The 19,498-nt window shown below is 25.7% G+C and overlaps 1 protein-coding gene and 1 long non-coding RNA gene across 2 annotated transcripts in view; one reads left to right on the top strand and one right to left on the bottom strand.

Annotated features, from left to right (window-relative positions):
* Positions 1-811: 811 nt before the first annotated feature.
* Positions 812-19,498, top strand: part of LOC100197305 (ATP-binding cassette sub-family F member 3) — a 65,730-nt gene continuing 47,043 nt past the window's right edge. The window contains exons 1-4 of the mRNA XM_065800415.1: positions 812-1,072; positions 10,615-10,759; positions 10,932-11,076; positions 12,781-12,992. Of these exons, the coding sequence (XP_065656487.1) occupies positions 988-1,072; positions 10,615-10,759; positions 10,932-11,076; positions 12,781-12,992 (587 nt within the window). The 5' untranslated portion in view covers positions 812-987. The remainder of the gene's footprint in view (positions 1,073-10,614; positions 10,760-10,931; positions 11,077-12,780; positions 12,993-19,498) is intronic.
* LOC136081956 (uncharacterized) lies at positions 2,698-2,886 on the bottom strand. Its single transcript, XR_010639272.1, has 2 exons — positions 2,835-2,886; positions 2,698-2,764 (listed from the first exon to the last, which is right to left on the bottom strand). It is a non-coding gene; the product is annotated as an uncharacterized LOC136081956 (long non-coding RNA).

Raw genomic sequence — 19,498 nt, 5'->3', positions numbered from 1 at the left:
AATCATTTTTTTAAAATACTACAACTCCCAAAATTGGAGTGAAGAAGTATATGCTACAAAAAAAAAAAAATAGATGACAAATTATCTTTCTTGATGCTTATGATGAATATTAAACACACTAAGTTTTTTCATAAATATATACTACATGTCAAGACATGTAATATGTTTATAGATAACAATATATGTAATATACTGATGTAATATTTAGAAATATATGTCTATAGATTAATATGTCTGTGTAATGTATTGCTGATGTAGAGAAATCATTTGATAGTTCTTTAACTTTTCATATTAAAAAATCTGTTATGGCTATTAACCGTATTTAAGTCCCGTAAGTAACGTTTATTTCTGTCCCCGTAAATAACGCTAGTAACTAGTTTGATTTTTAATGCTTATATAAATTGATAAAAGTTTCTTTTAATTAATTTTATATAGAATGAAAACAACTAGATTTATTTTGAGAAGCTCGTTTACATAGATTAAATAATTTGCTTGAAGTATTCAAATGAAATTAACAGGTTTAACGTTATGTTTTTTTGAGAACCGTAAGTAACACAATATATAATGAAATATTGTTCCAAAACAACTCATAGTTAAAAGAACTTAAAATATGCATTGGAACAATTAAATGATTTTAGGATGATACATGCCTTTATGAACATCTAATCTTTAAAGATAAAAAATATATAACTAAAAGGTTGGCTTTAAGAAAATTAAAATGTCCCGTAAGTAACGGTGGAATCATTCAAGAGTTTATGACCTGATTTTTTCCCCAATCTTTAATAAATTTTTAAGGAGAAAATATTAATCTTTTGTACATTGATTTCTTAACTTCCAGCCGTAAACCACTGTGATGCGTATAATTTGCTAAAAAAATTTGGTCGCACACTAATCCAGCAAAGTAAACCAAGCAAAATTGAAAACCGTTGCCCACAAAATAACCATCGCGGAATCGCATGGGAATAAATCATCTTATTAAAAATATATATGATGGCCGATACTGTCGATGTGGAGAAGTATTTGAAGACTATAGTTAAGAACTTTGATACCGATCTACTTACTTATATAACAGGTAATACATTATTTTTAATTACCTAATGCTAGTTAAAAAAATTTAGTTACAGTATTATAATTTTTTTATTTTTTCCAAGTAATGCATTTTGATTCCAAATAATGTATTTATGTTTTTTATTTCCTAACATTATGGTTATGAATTAAGGCGACAAAATATTGCATCCGTATTTGAAAACCTTGTCTGACATCCTTGGGATTCATATTTTTTAAATCTATTTACTAAACAAGTTATATATCTCAAAATAAATCTAGAAAAATAATTCATTTTTTACCAGACAGTTTTAAATCAAATATCTTGTGACTAAACTTGGCATAATTATGGCATAAGACTAGATCTCACTATGTTATATAACATAGTGAGATCTAGTCTACGTGTAAACATTTTACTTAAAGTTATATCTTTTAAGGTATATCTTTGTTATACTTTTATTAGTATTATAAAAAGTATTTCTAAGTTATACTTTTTTCAAATGTTTTGAAATCTCAAATCTTGTTTTTGATTATTGAAATTTTAGAGACACTAAGTTGTATTGATCAACTAATACAATTTAAACCTTAACTTTGGTGGTGTCAGCAAGTAAGGAACAGAGAGTTTTTTGGTATTAACTTAAAAAGCACTGTCACCATAAAATAATTAAGGTTCAATAATGTCTATATTCTATAATTTATTTATTAGTTGAAAAAAAAAGGACAGCTTACATATATACACACTATTTACACCTATCTTTATTTCAGTTATTGTTTATACATCTAATAAGCAATGTCATATAAATAATATTTTATTTAAAAAGCAAAAAATCATTAAAAATTGTAAATAAACTTTAACATTTATAACAATAAAAACTGCACTCTTGAATTGAATAAAAAGATTTTTTCAATTACAAGAATGACTCTGGTTTTGATAGTCTTATCATTTCTGTCATTTCTACTTTTCAGTGCTCAGGAGTTCCAAAAAAATGCTGAAAAATTTGTGGACTACTTTGACAAAAGACATAAAAAACTGTAATTTTTATCATTCAGGAAAGAATAAATGCTGATAAAAAACTGTAATTTTTATCACTCAGGAAAGATAATGCTGTTAAAACCTCCGAGCTAAATTCAAATTCCAGGAATGGGTACAACTTTCCTCTAAATTTCATAGCTGTAGAAATAATATGTGGGTATTGTAGATTGGCATATTCCAAAGCAGTATTTTTTTCAATTTCATTCAACATTGTACCTTGGTAATGAGGGTGAAGAAGATCAGCAAGAACATGGGATGGTGTCACTGCTTTTTCGTATCTATTTTTGAATTTCTTTTGGATAACTTTCTCACTTTTACACAAAAGTTTGTTTTCTAGATTTTTCATACTTCCACTATATCTGCTATTTTGTATTTGTCACTTAGTGCTTTATCAAATGCAAAAACAATAGCTTCTAAGCGAGCAAGTAGATCTTCTGCAGATCTCTTAATGACTAAGTTAGACATTTTGTTGCACTTATGGTGGTAGTGGCAATTATGGCCCGGGTAGACTCAGAGATTTTTATCAGAGTTGACCAATTTGCAATATACACTTTTAGACAGTCATACACGGTATTCCAGCGAGTATCTTGAGGCAATACATGTTTTTGTCCACCAGCTCAGATGATTCTGAGGGTTGCTTTGTAACATCAAATTGAATGTTGGAAGAAGTAGTTTGAAATTCAATTTCTAAAAAAATAATTTAAATTAAATAGTACTAATTACAAAAATAATAATTATAAAGTGTATATTATATCACCTTCTGTATTGTTTTCGTGACAACATTTATTTAAGTGTACTTTCATTCTTGCCACCAAAGCCTGCAGTCAATTATAACATAACAAGTAAAAAAATAAAAACTTAATACAATCTAAACTTAATATAATAAATATCCAGAAAATCCTTATACAATTGCATAAAGTGGATAGTTTTGTAGAGGTATAAGGTTAAAAGAAACTTTTAGAATCTTGAGTATACTTCTGACCTGTTTGACCACTGCATTATTTACAAAAAAACACAGTCAACCAATTTCATATTACTTTAAATTATATTAAAAGTTCATCAAAAAATATTTTATTTAAATCAAAAAAATCTGATTTAAATCAAAAAAATCTGATTTTTTTTGATTTTTTCTATCCCTGATTAAGGGGCACATATATTCATCACATAAAAACATTATAACATGTCTCTAAATTTTAGAGACATATTTTAATGTTTTTATACAGTAAATTAGTTAACAAATGATAAGAAAAAAATGTCTTCTTAAATATTTCTAAAATATTTTACATTCCGTCAAAAATAAATTTTACATTATATTAAACTATTTTCACTATTTTAAATTCCTTCCTAACTAAATTTAAATTTTTTATTTTCAAAATCATATTTAGTTTGAAGTTTTTTATTACAAAAAAATAATTATTAAACAAACTGTTTATGTAGCAAAAAAAGAAAAAAAAGCTATTACTTCGCAATTCCAGTTAAATGCTTTTTTTTTTATGACTTAATATTTTCTGAATAAACATCACATATATGATATCAAAAAATAATTTAAATAAATATTTCATATGTAGAATGCTAGCATTGTAATGTTTCTTAACAAGGCCTGAGAATGCAAGTTAGCTGAATTTTAGTTGACAGAACAAAAGTTAAAAGTTTGCTTGCTTAAGCAAAGACCCTGGTAGTAATTGTAAAAGTGAGAAACTGATGCAAACTGCGTATTGTTTAGGTTAAAATTCAACAGCCACTGTAGGTCTCAAGCTGTCACCTAGGAGTGATTTTATTCAAGATCGGTTGCTTGTTCTTAGTAATTAAAAATGATGACTTTTTGTCAATAGTATACAGGGATTATCCTTTTCCTTAATTATGGATATTTTTTCAACTTTTAGTTTTTCTGGATATCCAAAACATTCTCTATACATACAAATATAGGTATAAATTTTTGTAATATATTTATTTTTTAAGCTTTTTCACTCATCACTTGTTGAAAAATAAAGAAAAATTTGAAAAAAAAGTTAGAAACAACTTAAGTAAAAGCAAAAATAAGGGAAAATTTTCCGGATTTTTAAAATATGACCAGGATGATCTATAGAAGTATATTATTAGTATCTTATCCACTTTGATAGGAAGAATGTTAAAAAGATCATTATTTGGATCATAAATTTTGTAGAAATTGTTGTTAACAAACAACACTGTTGTCCCAGAAAAACAACTTATGGCACCCTAGACATTTTTTTTAAATTAAGAAAAGTATTGTCTATCAATTAAATCTTAATACTGTGTTTAGAAGGAAATAATTCAATAATTTAGAAAACTTTTCCAATTACACCATATGAGGGAGTTTATATAGAAAGATAGCAAGTCAAACTTTATAAACAACAGCCCTCACTCTGCTTCATGCAGTAAAGTATGAAGTAGGGTTTGGTATGATTAGGAACTAACAAGAAGGAATAAAAGTTTTCATACCTGTCTGAGTCTCTTTTGATCCTACAAGGTCTGTGATCAGCAGACTTGTGAAAACTGGTTTAAAGAAAAAGTCTTAAGGTTTAAAATGGTTTAAAGGTCCACAGTATTAGTCTAATGTATTAGATTCCACAGTATTTTCAACATATATATTTTTTAAGATAAAAAATTAGTTTAAATGTTATTTTGTAGTGTATAAAATTTTCATATGATGGCTATTTTTTACTTGTGCTTATTGCCGATCTCTATTTACTAGCATTTATTTTACTTGTGCTACTTGTGCCGATTTTTATTTGCTACCTTTTTTTAGCTTTTTAATTCTTAAAAAAGTCATGTTTCTTCTATTAAAAACAATTAAAAATATTTCTGAACTACAACTATCATTTAAAGTTAGATGATTTAGAAATTCAAATTATGGCATAGTGGTGGCACCCTATTTTTTACTCATTCTTATGACCTACAGACTTTTAATTCCTAGTAATAGGAGACTGTACATAACATTGTAAGTGTTATTATTTTTTGTTATTTGAAAGTATGAAATTTTCTTTTTTTTATCTTAAATCAGTAAAAATCTAACAGTCCTTTATTCCTGGTATAGTGGTAGACCACTTGCTTCATATGCAAGAAGTTCCGATTTCAATCACTTTCATCAAGTACCTCACTAAACTTGTTTCTCTGGTCAGCGGCCTTGTTCATCAAGGTTTCTGTTTTAGAATTATAGAGTTGAAAGAGGATTTTAACCACAATTTAAGTAGCCTCTTTGACTGTAGACTTGACCTTCTTGGCTTTGAGGATGTGAATTAATCTATTCGTTATTGGACTCGGCAACCTAAAATGCTATGTCAAAATGTGATATCTCAACCCAACTACCTTTAAAATTATACTGTGAGTTTAAAAAATGTTTAATTTCTTCAAAAATTGACTCCTTTTTTTCTAAGTAATTTATTTTTCAAAAAATGAAAAAGAAATTAAAAAAAATAACTTCATTAGGTCTTTCTATTGTTGTTAAGAATTCCTCATGCATAGCACACTCTGCATAATTTAGAAGATGCCAATCTTTTGCATCAGGTGATGACTGTTAGGTTCCCAGAAAATGACGCCCAGTATCCTGGTCTATATACAGTTTTGAATCCACTGTTCTCCAAATTGACCACCAGGTTGAAACTCTCCCCACTCCGAATTTTTTTGCATTATATCAATCATATGCAATAGTAAACACAATTTATGTTGCCAAAAAAATCTGAACTAAGTGCTAAGTATGTAAAATTTAAAAATTAAAACACATCATTTCTTTCTTTTTTTCTTTTAAAGTTAAAATAAAGTCAGCCATTATGGTTGTCAAAATAACACAATAATATTTATCTATTATATTTAAAAAAAAAACACTCAACAAATATATTTATAACACAAATGATATTTTCACTATTGTTTGTTTAAATTGAAATTCACTACAGCAGATTTTAGCTTTTCTGCATAATTTTTGTGTCCAATAGTTCTTTTATAATTCACCCAAGTTTTTTTAAATTTGTGATGAACAGCTTAACCACATTGTTCTGCATAGTTACCTAAGCTAGTATTATTGTGGTCTACAAAAGGGAGAATGTGACACACTAAAATATGAATTTTCCATGAAACTGTTAAATTGTAGTCAAAAATATCTTTGGTATACAGTTGAAGATTAAATAATGAACTTTTGAAGTCTTCAATTTTAACAGAAATATCTATACCCAGTTCCAAATCAAACACTGCTGATTTTATTAATAAAAATTTACGCAAACAATTAACTATCGGTAAAATATTAATTGCTGCAGCAAAGGTGACATCTCTCTCTAAAACATCTAACAAGGACATTATTCTATTTGCATTGTTTCCATCTAAACCTACACCATGATACCCTCTCATTAGTATGTAATGTGTTTTCAACCAATTTTCAAAAGGTGGCCAAACACACAAAAGTAAAGTACAAAATTTATCTACAACTCCCATCAAAATGTGGAGCTCAGGTGGAGGAACAATGTGTTCAAGAAGAGTTTCTTGTTTTTCTTGTAAGTAAATTAAACAAGGATTGATAACATTTTTGTATTCCTGCATTTTCAATCTTTTTTTCCCATCACATACATATTGATCATAACACAGGTCTATGGAGCCTAAAGTTCTAAGTTTTCCTGTTTCTAGCGAGCATTCTCCTTCACAATACAAACAGGCATATTTACCAGAGTGACCTGATAGTCTAAAAATACTGTTTGCACACTTTAAATCAAATGCAAGACTAAAATTTACTTCTTCAAGTTTTAGAGGAGCCAATAATTTTTGGAGATTGCCATTGTCCTCTGAAACCAACTCCACAATGGCAAGAATATAACAACGTTTTATGCCAGAATCTTCATATATTTCAGATGAAGAATAGTGATTTTTTGGATCAAAAACATTAATGATAACTTTTAAAAAGTTTTGACCACCATCTATAGAAATTCTTACCATTGCATTAAGGTTATCGATACCTCTTTTTTCTGTTGTAAATTTAATAAATTCTGTTGTATTTTTTACATAAACTATATCTCTAAAAACTGTCTGATTTCCGTCAACCAGTTCCTCTGTTTTGCATTCATATAAAGAATCAAGAGTTTCCTCTAATTCAGTCATTTTAATATTAATACTTGATTCTACAACACCAGTTACGTTCCTCCGTAAAGTAGAACATAATTTTTTTGTTTTGTTTTTAAAAAGTTCTAATTCATTCGCTAGCTCCATAATAGTTTGGAATGAGATCTGATTTACTTTCTTTCTTTTTGACTTAATTTTATTAACTCCAACTGTAACCGAGAGAAGAAGTCCACCTGTAGACAACATGAACTGCGGACAGCAGTCCGCTTACAATGTTTTCACATTCCATTTTGCGTTTTAACAATCCAGAAACTATTTGTTCTGCATTTTTCTCTCCAAGCGACTCACTGATATCTATGATATTGCTAAGAGCGTTACTTTTGCAACAAGTATGAGGAACTCCTCTGCCTAAAATTAACAGTGATAATTTAACAAGTATTTTAAAATAACTAAAAATTGAATAAGAAATAAAACAATAAAACTATGAAATCAAACTTTACAGTTTGATTTTAAAATTTATTAAACAATATAGAATTTTAAAGTTATTAAAAACAATATAAATGTTTAAAAATTTATTTGAACAAACAAGTTAACAATATCTACAAGTGCATATTTGCACTTGTTAAAAGAATCTAAATAGTTGTGGATTATTTCTACATTATAATCTTTTTTATATAACAGATTTGATTGATAAAAAATAAAGGAAAAATACATTTCAATAAAATTTATTTCAATTATAAAGCCGTAATATTTATTATTCATATCAAGATTTAAATAGCAAAGACTACAGATTTTCTCAGTTGTATTTGGCTCTGTATCAACATGTATCTCAGAGCAATAATAAATTAGTAAAAAACACTTATCTAACTTTTTATTCTACTTGAAGTTTCACCATTGCTGGATCATCAGGAAAAGTACAGGAAGAGTATCAGAAAGGAACTCTTCCTGATGATCCAGCAATGATGAAACTTCAAGTAGAAGAAAAAGTTAGATAAGTGTTTTTTACTAATTTAATTAATTAATATATATATATATATATATATATATATATATATATATATATATATATATATATATATATATATATATATATATATATATATATATATATATATATAAATATATATACATATACATATATATATACATATATATATACATATACATATATATATATATATATATATATATATATATATATATACATATATATATATATATATATATATATATATATATATATATATATTTATATATATATATATATATACATATATATATATATATATATATATATATATATATATATATATATATATATATATATATATATATATTTATATACATATATGTATATATATATATACATATATATATATATATATATATATATATATATATATATATATATATATATATATATATATATATATATATATATATATATATATATATATATATATATATATATATATATATATATATATATATATATATATATATATATATATATATATATATATATATATATATATACATATATATAAGTAATAATTAACTCATACAAAAGTACCTTTGATATACTCTCTAACCAGTTGGAAAGATATGCAGTTTCTCATTTCTCATCAAGGACAAACATCAATATCAAAGTTTAGCCAAATGTATTCTTGAATATTTTTGCATACTGAGAGTGTGATAAACGTTAGACATTTTTATCTGATACCTTTATTTGTCAAGCAAACTGCACAAGTACACATTTTAAATTCTGTCGCCATGTTGGAAAATAATAATTATATCTGGAAAGAAGCCGTAAATAATTTACTTTGAATGCCATAATGGCTGACTATATTTAAAATATAGTAAAAAAAAAGCAAAAAATGATATGTTTTAATTTTTAAAATTTACATACTTAGCACTTAGTTCAGATTTTTTTGGCAACATAAATTGTGTTTACTATTGCATATGATTGATATAATGCAAAAAAATTGGGAGTGGGGAGAGTTTCAACCTGGTGGTCAATTTGGAGAACAGTGAATCGGTTACGTAGAATGTTGATGACTGGTCATACTTTGTGAAGACGATTTCTGTTTTCATTGTTTGCATCATAACTTTTTATCTTTGTTGTTATTAAAATAAAAAAATTTCAATAATAGATTAAAACGATTTCAACTCATAATCTCTGAAAAAATTGAAGTATTATACAATGCATCCTTTGACCAATACATATTGAGTTTGGGTTTGTAAATAACTCCCATTAAAAGATTGATAGCAATAAAGGTTTTAATTTCTGCGATATTAGTTTCCTTCCACAAAGAAGAGTTGTCTGATTTGGCAGCAGAAAATTGTCCTGCATACTGATTGGTTTCTGTAACTAACAAACTCACAAGTTCAACTAGAAAATAAAGCTCAGCAAAATTGAAACAAGTTAGGTCTTGCACCATTCTAACTTTCAAACCATCTTGAAAAAGTTCAGGGAAATCCATTAGATGAACAGGAACATTTTTATAAACTTTTTCCCAAGTTAAAAGAGGAAGGCTCTAACTATTATTACGTTCTTTACCACAACTACACTCTCTACCATGACTATGCACTCTACAATGGTTAGGCATATTACCTTGAACAGCATAATTCTGTATATTTAAATTGAATACAGTATCATCAGCAATAACTTCTGCATGTTAAGGATCAACAACATCTTTAACAGAAATTGCTTTATTATTGCATTCTTTATCAGTATCACCTTGAATACGTACACGTCTGGTACCTCCACCTCTTGTAGGTGGGCTTATTTTAGGAGTGACAAAAGCCTCAATTTTGCTGTCACTTATGATTGACAAACGAAAGATATCACTAACAGTATCATTAAATCTATCATATGACAGCAAAACAGAATTAAAAAAAGGAATATCAGATTTCAATTGATCAACATTATTTTTAACTGTACTTTTTATTTTTCTTTGAATAGCATTGAACTTTATATTGTTTTCAACTTCAAATTCCATTAATTCATCATCCTCATCATTACTAAAGTCAGAATCGCTAAGATCTATGTCTTCATTGCTGTCTTTCTCATTTTCTTAAAGTAAAAAGTGTAAAATTTCGTCCATATTAAAATTTTTTTTTTTTGCGTGAGGACAATGAATCAGCCATTTTTCACAATTGAATATCTGCAAATTGAACCAAGCTTTTTTCATACGGTTTTTACTGGAAGGTTAGAAAATTATTCTAGTTTCTATTAAGCTAAATTACTTAGCTTAATAGAAACTAGAATAATTTTAGTACTTAGTACTAAAGTTGCTTAAAAAACCTGGGATTAGCAGAAATCAAAACCCTTCATTCGCCTATATGCAGGATACTGGTATTCTAAGTTTTATTACCTGCTATGTGGGGTATGGGTAACAAAGGGTTAATTATTTGAAAAAAAAAATTTATAGAAAGTTTTTCATTATGTATTTGTTCATATTACCCTTGTATAGATGTCATCAAAACAAGTTCTGAGGACTTTCAACATGTTGATGATGTCTATGAAGCCGTTGGTGCCGTTTTGCACGAAGCAATTGAATCTGAAGATGAGCTTTTAATAAAAAATGTTTGTGAAGGAATTATAAATATATTAAAAAGGTAAAAGTTTTTTTTTTTTACTATTACTAATTTAATGTGTACATGTTGTGTTTGTTACGTTAAATTAGGCATTAGTAGACTTTTTTTTTCTAGTTAAATTTTTTTTTTTTGATGTTATAAGTCAAGTTTATACTTGGAACTAGAATTGAAATGTATTGTACCATTTTTTTAGGGATGAATTAAGCAACAAGATTAGTTATGTCAAAATACTTAATGCCCCTATCCACATCGGTGATCGTATCAAGGAGACTGATCAAGACTTGGGATCTGATCAAGACAGCATATGGCTTAAACAAAGTTCTTATGAAACTGCTTTGGTAAAATTGATTATTTTAGTCTTACATGTATTTTTTAGTTTAAATATAATCAAATGCACATAAATTAACAGAGATTAACATTGAATTATGTTATGCATATTCAGATGTTTATGTTAATTTATTAAAAAAACTTAAAAACAAGCAAAAGCGCTTAAAATACAAAAATATAGAGGATTACTACACAATCACAAAAAAATAGAAATAAATATTATAATAAAAGCATAATTAAATATTGTCTAGGTCTTGAAGCTTTTTTATGATTTTATGTTGGTATCCCTTTAATATTATTTTAAAAATGAAAAATTTTAGAAATAATTTTATAAAAAATATTCTTAGAGATTGCCACAAGCCCTTAATTATTGAAAGGGTCTCTAATATTGCAAGACAAGAAAGGTCTTTTAAAAGTAGATCAACTTGTATCTAAGAAGTGAATTTGTATTGAAATTTCAAAAATAATATATAATCTTATAAAAATTTTTGGTTTAATTAATTTAATTGATAATAATTTAAAAAAAAAAAATTTTTAAGTTTTTTTTTTAGGGATTTTTTTACTTTTTTAAAGATGTTTTTAATAAAAAAATTTATTTTATTATTTTTGAATTTTTTTAAGACCCAGGTTGAGATACTAATGTCTTGTTATTTGAAAATAATTTTTTTTTATTTTTGAATTATTTTATTACTTTTTTTATCTTCAAAAGTTCATTCATTTCTCTTTTTGTTTGTAAACTAAATGTTATTGAATTTGAAAAGACTTCTGTTTGCTCCATTTCATTCTGTTGTTATTCTAGGGACAATTTTCATTCCAACAGACAATTTTGCAAATGTTTTTTTTTTTTTTTTTGCAAACAACAATGAAAATATATCAGAAAAATAATCATTGACAATAGTTTTTATATTTCTTTATTCAAACTTGATGTTTTCTCAAAAAAAAACATAGCATTTTGCCAATTTTTTTGAACTCTATTTTGTATATATTTAATAGTTATTATAAGCTATAAAATTTTTAACGTACTTCTATTTTATCTACAAAAGTTCATTCATTTCTATTGTTCTTTGTGAATAAAATGTTATCAAATGAGCAAATAAAATATAGGAAAATTATTCTTTTTAATATCGACTTAAAAGATATTTTTTTTTTTTGCTTTGCCGAATTCAATTTTTTTGCTGAAAATAACAACCACTCTTAAGAAACAAAAATAAAAACAGTACACAAATTATTTAAATTATTAATTTTTTTCTATTTAAATTTATTTTAATTTCCTATTTTGTTAGTTTTGCTTTCTTTGTTTTTGAAACTTCGTTTTTTCAGCAACGCCTAATATAAAAAAAACTTGCCAACGGCTGTGACCAAGTTGTCTAAAATATAATACTCATGCGTGGGCATACAAGACAAAAAACAACAAGCATTTCCTGGGAAGACTTGTAATACAACTATTTGTCTGTAAAGATTTGTATAATTTCTACCACTCCTCTTCCTATACACATGGTGAAAAATGCCAGGCTAGGTTAAGGAAAAATAACAATAAAATGTTGTAGTTATATTTTTTTACATTAATTTTAGCCCTGTATTTATAGGTGCATACAAACATTAGTATATATTCTTACTATTTTTATATATTTTGATATATTTATTTTTATATATTTTTACTATATCTACTATTACCAGTAGATATTTCAAGTTTATTTTTGCGGTTAACAATTTAGAAAACTGTTGACATGAAAAAGTTAGGAAAAGTCGATGCAAAGCTTAAGTTAAAAAATGAGAAGAAAGATAAGGAAATTATTCCTATTGTTGAAAATGAAGTGAATGGACCTACAACAAATCAAGTTGTTCAAAGAAAAGATTTTAAAAAAGATGAAACCGGAAAAGTGGTTGATGTCAGAATTGAAAATTTTGATTTAGCTTATGGAAGCAAGTATGTTCTTTAAATTTTTTATAATTTTTGTTAAAACAAATGTATATTTTTGACATTTTTAAATTTAATTTTTCTTATAATGACAACTAATTTATCATTAAATTTATTTATACAATTTTACCTTATATAACTAATTTATACATATAAATTAGTTATATAATATTACATATGTTTAATATGTAACTTAAATGTAATTTAAGTTAATATAAGTTGCCTAATTTAAGTTGCATATTAAATTATGTAGTAGAGTAGTCTTTTTAAAAAATTTTTAAGTTTTTATAAAAATATAAAAAATCTATATATAAAAAATTTATTCAAGTAAAAAATTATTTAAATAAACTTAATTTTTTTACAAAAAAATATTTACAAAAATAGTGCATTGCATAAAAGTTACTCAAAAATAACCATAATGAAATGAATAAAACAAACCAACAACATATATAGACTCTTTTTTTAAATACTTCTTTAACTGTTAAATATGTTTGTTAGATGCTATGTTTTAAATTTTAAAACACCTACGTTTGTGTTTACTAAAAAGGTTTATTAAAGGGATCTCCAATTGCCAAGATAAGGTGCGTTTATATCTAAAATAAACCTTAGAGAATAAGTTTAGATATAAATAAACTTTCCAAAACAAGTCATTATTGAGACAATGATTTTTGTTATACAAGTTTAAATTAATTGAAAAAAACTTCACTTAAAAGTGTACAACTCCTTATGGTTTCAGAGATATCAATGCTCTGTCTAAACCTCTTTTTTAACTGTTTTTAAGCAACATTGATATTTTTAGCTGCGGCACACGATCAGCTTAAACTTATGCAGTATTTGTTTAATAGTGATTTTAGCTAATACTTAAAATTACTGTTTTTTAAACCCAGCTGTTTTTTAGGCTGAAAAGTTCAAATTCGATGGTCAAAATGTTGTAACACTTTTTTCAAGTTTTCTGATGCCCCTTACAAAAAAAAGTATATCTTGAGATGCATAAAAGATACAATTCTAAAACTTTTTTGGTTTTTTACATGTAACTAACTTTATAAAACAAAATAAAATTGCAAGTTAATTTAATTATTAATAATTTGCAAATTATTAAAAATTAAATGTAATTAGAATTAACAAATTTAAAAAATAAAAACAAATAAAAACAAATAAAAGTTCTATGGTTTAGAGATTGTTCAGCTGTCTTCAATACTTTTGTGGTCAATTTCACTGATTTTGGTTTTACAGTTGTTGGAATAATAATCATTAACAATATAACATATATCAAACATACTAACACTCTGAGGTTTATATTTATAAACAAGCATTTTTAATTAATCTCATCAGCTTAAAAATTAATAAAAATGAATATTCTAGTTGTTCATAAACAACTTCAGTTTTAATTTTTATGTTACTTATCTGTGTCATTTGTTTCAGGTTTGACTTAAATAATTTATTGAAGAAATCCTCTTGGTTTAACTGAATAGGATTTATATTATCAAAAATGATAATTATATTATAAAAAACTTATTGAAAAAATAATATTGTCAAAAAAATTGGTAAAATGCACTTTTTTCTTTTTTAGTTATTAAACATCATTTTTTATGCTGTTAAATCTAACATATTTAAAGTTTTTTTAAACCAGTGTTTTTTTTTATCACATTTTATTTTTATCACATTTTTTTTTATCACAGGGGGTGCCAGTATTTTTCAAAAATGTTGTTTTTTAGGACACCCTAACTTATAGCAATCATAGATTTTAAGAAGTCTTATAGCGGTTCATTGAGGTCTTAAAAGAATTAAAATCTTTTAAAAAATTTGTTTTTTATAAAAATTCATTCTTTTAAAACTTCGTTTATATTAAAGTTCATTTTTTTCATCTTTATAAATTTGTCTTTAACTCAATCCTTCTTATATATCATCCTTCAATGACATCTTAATCTTATGTAATATCTTTTCTCCAGGAATAATATGCAAATGTTTTTCAATTCTCCAACAAGTTGAATACTAATTTCCTTTCATTCTTTAAAACTTAAATGATAGTTAAAACTTCAAATTTAAGTATATTTATATACTTCAGTAAGTATTTTGCTAATAAATATCTTATAATTAGAATCTTATAAAAGTTTCATGGTTAAATAATATCTTTTTTTTCTTCCATGGCACAGTGGGCCAAAACCATTATTAGCTGGACAAAAATAATAACTTTTGAAATATTTATCAGATTTTCCTCATAATTGTATGAGTATGAGTATTGGTTGAGTGTATTTCATTTTACAAATCTAATGGTACCAGTAGATTGTTTATTTGGTTGCTATGGATACCTGTATTCCATAGCAAAAGTGCATTTTTCATAGTTACCTAAATTAAGAGACTTTATTAAACTTATTAAACTAAACTAATATTAATGCTACAATGCTATTTTACGTATTTGAATAATAACAGAAACAAAAAATTACAAATTTTTGGCGTTGCTATGCAGTTCAATCAGTTATTTAATTTATTTTAAAGCTTTTGGTTAATTCAAAGATTCTTTAAAATATGAAATAAAAACTTTAAAAACAATCTTAACTATAAAGATTTTAAGGAACAGTGAATAAAATTTAATTAATTATATCTATGTAATTCAATTGTCTTTAGCATCCAAATTAAAATCAACAAGCTTTCATACAATTAGAGATAAAGAATACTTTATAAAGTATATGTAGGAATACAAACAAGTTTGTATATTCACAAGAAACATTTATTTGCATAACATGCATGGTTTTATTATATAAATAATAAATTCTAATTAAGTAAACATTTTGAATACCAACTAAACTCAAAACTATGCAAAACATTGCAGTTTACAACTAGTCAAAAATTGGAACTTTTTCTAAATGGCGTTCTTGATCTACTCTTTGAGTAGATCAAGAACACCATTTGGAAGATCATTTGGATGATGGGGTTTTCTCAAACTACTTATCAAAAGGTCTGAAGAACATAATAGTCGCCTTAATAAATCTTAATTTGTTTTGGAACACAAACATTATTTGGAAAAAGATTTGCAAATCATTAATTTTCAAAAACTATAGATTTACAGTATTGTCCACAATTATTTTCGTCGCGTCCACTATTATTTTTGTTGCAGTCTATAATTATTTTCGTCGTGTCCACAATTTTTTTTGTAATAAAAATACTTTAGTATTTTTATTACGAAATTATATCGACGAATATTATATTACGAATATATCGACAAATATTATGTTACGAATTATAAAGTATTATATCACGAAATATATAATGGCAAACAAAAACAGTACAAAAATCAATCATTCTAATGTCAAAACAGAAAAACCAACAAAAAACAAAACTGCAACCGAAGAAAATATTTCTACAATAAAAAGAATGATGAATAGCAACGAATCAAGTTGATCTATTGCAAATGCAACAGGTCTTTCAATTAGGACAATTCAAAACTGGATGCGAAAACTTGAACAAGATTAAAATACAGTGCCTAAAAAGCGTGGCAGAGCGGCATGAGATAATATTGAAAGAAAGAAATTAAATTACTATTTAATGCAAATAATGCATTAACTATGATCGACGTTGCAGAATTAATGCCCGAAGAACATAAATGCTCGACAACTACAAATAAATGAGAATTAAAACAAATGGGATATACCCATAAAAGGCTTAAATCGGTCGTTGTTGCGAGAAATTCAGCTCATGTAATAGCAACAAGGTTCACATTTTGCAATCATGTTTCTTTTCTGCAAAATTCTGATCTGATTTATATTGATGAAACCGGTTTTAATTTGCACGATTCACGACATTATGGATATGTATTGTTGGGAAGTACCCCATATATTACAGTCCCCACACAGAGAGGAAGGAATGTTAGCTTAATATACGCCATTTCAGTTCAGAGATGTATTGGTTTTGAAATAAAGGTTGGGGCTTTTAATACTGTTGGCATGAACGAGTGGATTAAACAAGATTTAAGACCAGCTTAAAGTGATCGAAGATATGTTGTAATAATGGACAGTGCACGATTCCACCATTCATCAACTGTAGAATTGGCATTTCGAGAAAGCAATTGTACTATCAAGTTTTTACCGCCTTACAGCCCTCAACTTAATCCTATCGAGGAGTTTTTCGGTGTGATGAAAAATTTGTTCAGAAGGATACAACCATGACCTAATAATCCACAAGAAATGATCAACATTATTACTGAGATTTTAACAGGTTTTATTGAATACTCTTTTGAAAATTATTATTCTCACATGCGTGAGTGGGTGTTAAAAGGAATTCAGCGTAATGAGTTTATGTGATTAAATTATGCTTGAATTTTTTTTCTTAATTTACTGTAAAACATTTGAAAAATAAAGTATTTTTATTACGAAAATAATCGTGGACGCGATGAAAATAATTATGGACTGCAACAAAAATAATTATGGACGCGACAAAAATAATTATGGACTGCAACAAAAATAATTATCGACGCGACGAAAATAATTGTGGACAATACTGTATTAACTTTTTAAAACAGAAAAAAAAAAATTTTATAACACACTCAGCTTAAAAGTTTACTTAATAATGAGAATAGACAAAATAAAAAGTAATCTTATTTAAAAATTTATTTATTTTACAATGCAAGTGGATATCGCTTAAAAATGTTTCTGTTTATTTTATTTTGTAAATAATAACAAATTTAGTAATGTAAGAATATATATTTTTTTAAAATATCTCTCTTAACTATGTTCTCACAGTACTTCATGATGAGACCAATGTAGACACTCTTAATTAATTTTATTTATATAAATATATATATATATATATATTTATATATAAATATATATATATATATATATATATATATATATATATATATATATATATATACATATATATATATATATATATATATATATATATATATATATATATATATATATATATATATATATATATATATATATATATATATAAAAACTTTTATTTCGAAAAATTTTTTAAGTATATATTTATTTATATAATAAAAGTTTATATAAATAAAATTAATTTGTTTTATAGAAAGATGGCTCAATGTTTTTAAAAAGTATTACAGTATTAGTAAAACGCCTCCTTCTTATTTTTTTATTTGTAGATAAAGTAAAGTATTTTTAGAGCATAAACAATTTTTTGAATCTTTTAAAAAAAAAATTATATATAAATGTCATATACCACCAAAACCAGAAGTAAATCAGCTTGTCAACTTAGTAATTTGATTGGAAAGAGTTCAGAGTTTCTTCCATCAGAACTCCCAACTTCCAGAGATATTCTCAGGTATGGCCTATATTTAAGGGAGATTAGTGAAAAAAATTACAGAAACTATACTGTAGATCAGCTTGTAAAAGATATTATTCCAGGAATTTTGTTACAGTGGAAAAAAGCTAATTCTCAATTTATAAATCCAGTTATTAATTCTGAAAGAAGGATCAAATGTAAAGTAAAAGATTTGTGGTTATTGGCTGTTAAAGTTAGTAATGGCAATGTATCCTCACCAATTAGAAATATATTTATGGAAAAACTTGATAAACTTTTTGATTTGTTTACATGCAATTGTAAAATACTTTTTTGCTTAGAAAATAATTGTGAAGAAAACTGTGACAGAAAAGCTCACATTGTATGTACTTGTAAAAAAGAAAAAAAAATTCCTCTTCTTGAGTTGTACTTTGTTAGATATCAAAGAGAAAAAGTTGGAACCAAAGCTATCCTTCAAATAGCTAGCATTGATCATATTGAAACTCGAAAACGAAATAAAAAAAATAAACGATTGTCAATAGAAAATCAGGTTTCACAAATAAAAAAATAAAAAATAGACCAGGAGATACTTAATCAAGAAAATGATTTTTTTTTCCCCAAGAGTGACTCGGACAAAGTCTGTGAAGATACAAATGATAAAATAAAAATTAATATTTCAAAAATGAAAAAAGTGAAAGAAAAAGTGTATTATATAACACAATGAATATAAAAAATATAGCATTAGCAAGCTTAAGGCATCATACAGGTTTAAGAGAAACTGCAGAAATAGCAACTGCCGCCCTTATTGATGCTAAAATTATCACTAAAGGAAACACTTCCTTAATTATTGACCACAACAAAGTTAAGCGAGCTCAAGAAAAAATTGGAAAAGAGTTGACCTTTAAACTTCAAAATGAACTTAACAATAATGGTTTGAGTTGTATTTTTTTTTAAATGGTAGAAAAGATGACACTAAAATTTTCTTTGATGTTGAAGGCAGAAAAGTTCCAGGTTTAATAAAAGAAGAACATTATACTGTGTGCAGTGAACCTGGTGGAAATTATCTATTCCATTTTGCTCCTGAAGAGTCAGATTAAAAAAAACCTGCAGAGATAATTGCTGATCATTTAATCGAATGACTTAAAGGAAGATGTTTATATTTGACATTGGAAGCTATAGGTTGTGATAGTACTAATTTAAATACTGGATGGGCAGGAGGAGTAATACAATGGGTTGAAAAAAAACTTAATAAAAAACTTGTATGG

Source organism: Hydra vulgaris, chromosome 06 (genome assembly GCF_038396675.1).
Source record: "Hydra vulgaris chromosome 06, alternate assembly HydraT2T_AEP".
NCBI lineage: Eukaryota > Metazoa > Cnidaria > Hydrozoa > Anthoathecata > Hydridae > Hydra > Hydra vulgaris.
This window is presented reverse-complemented; position numbering and strand designations above follow the sequence as displayed.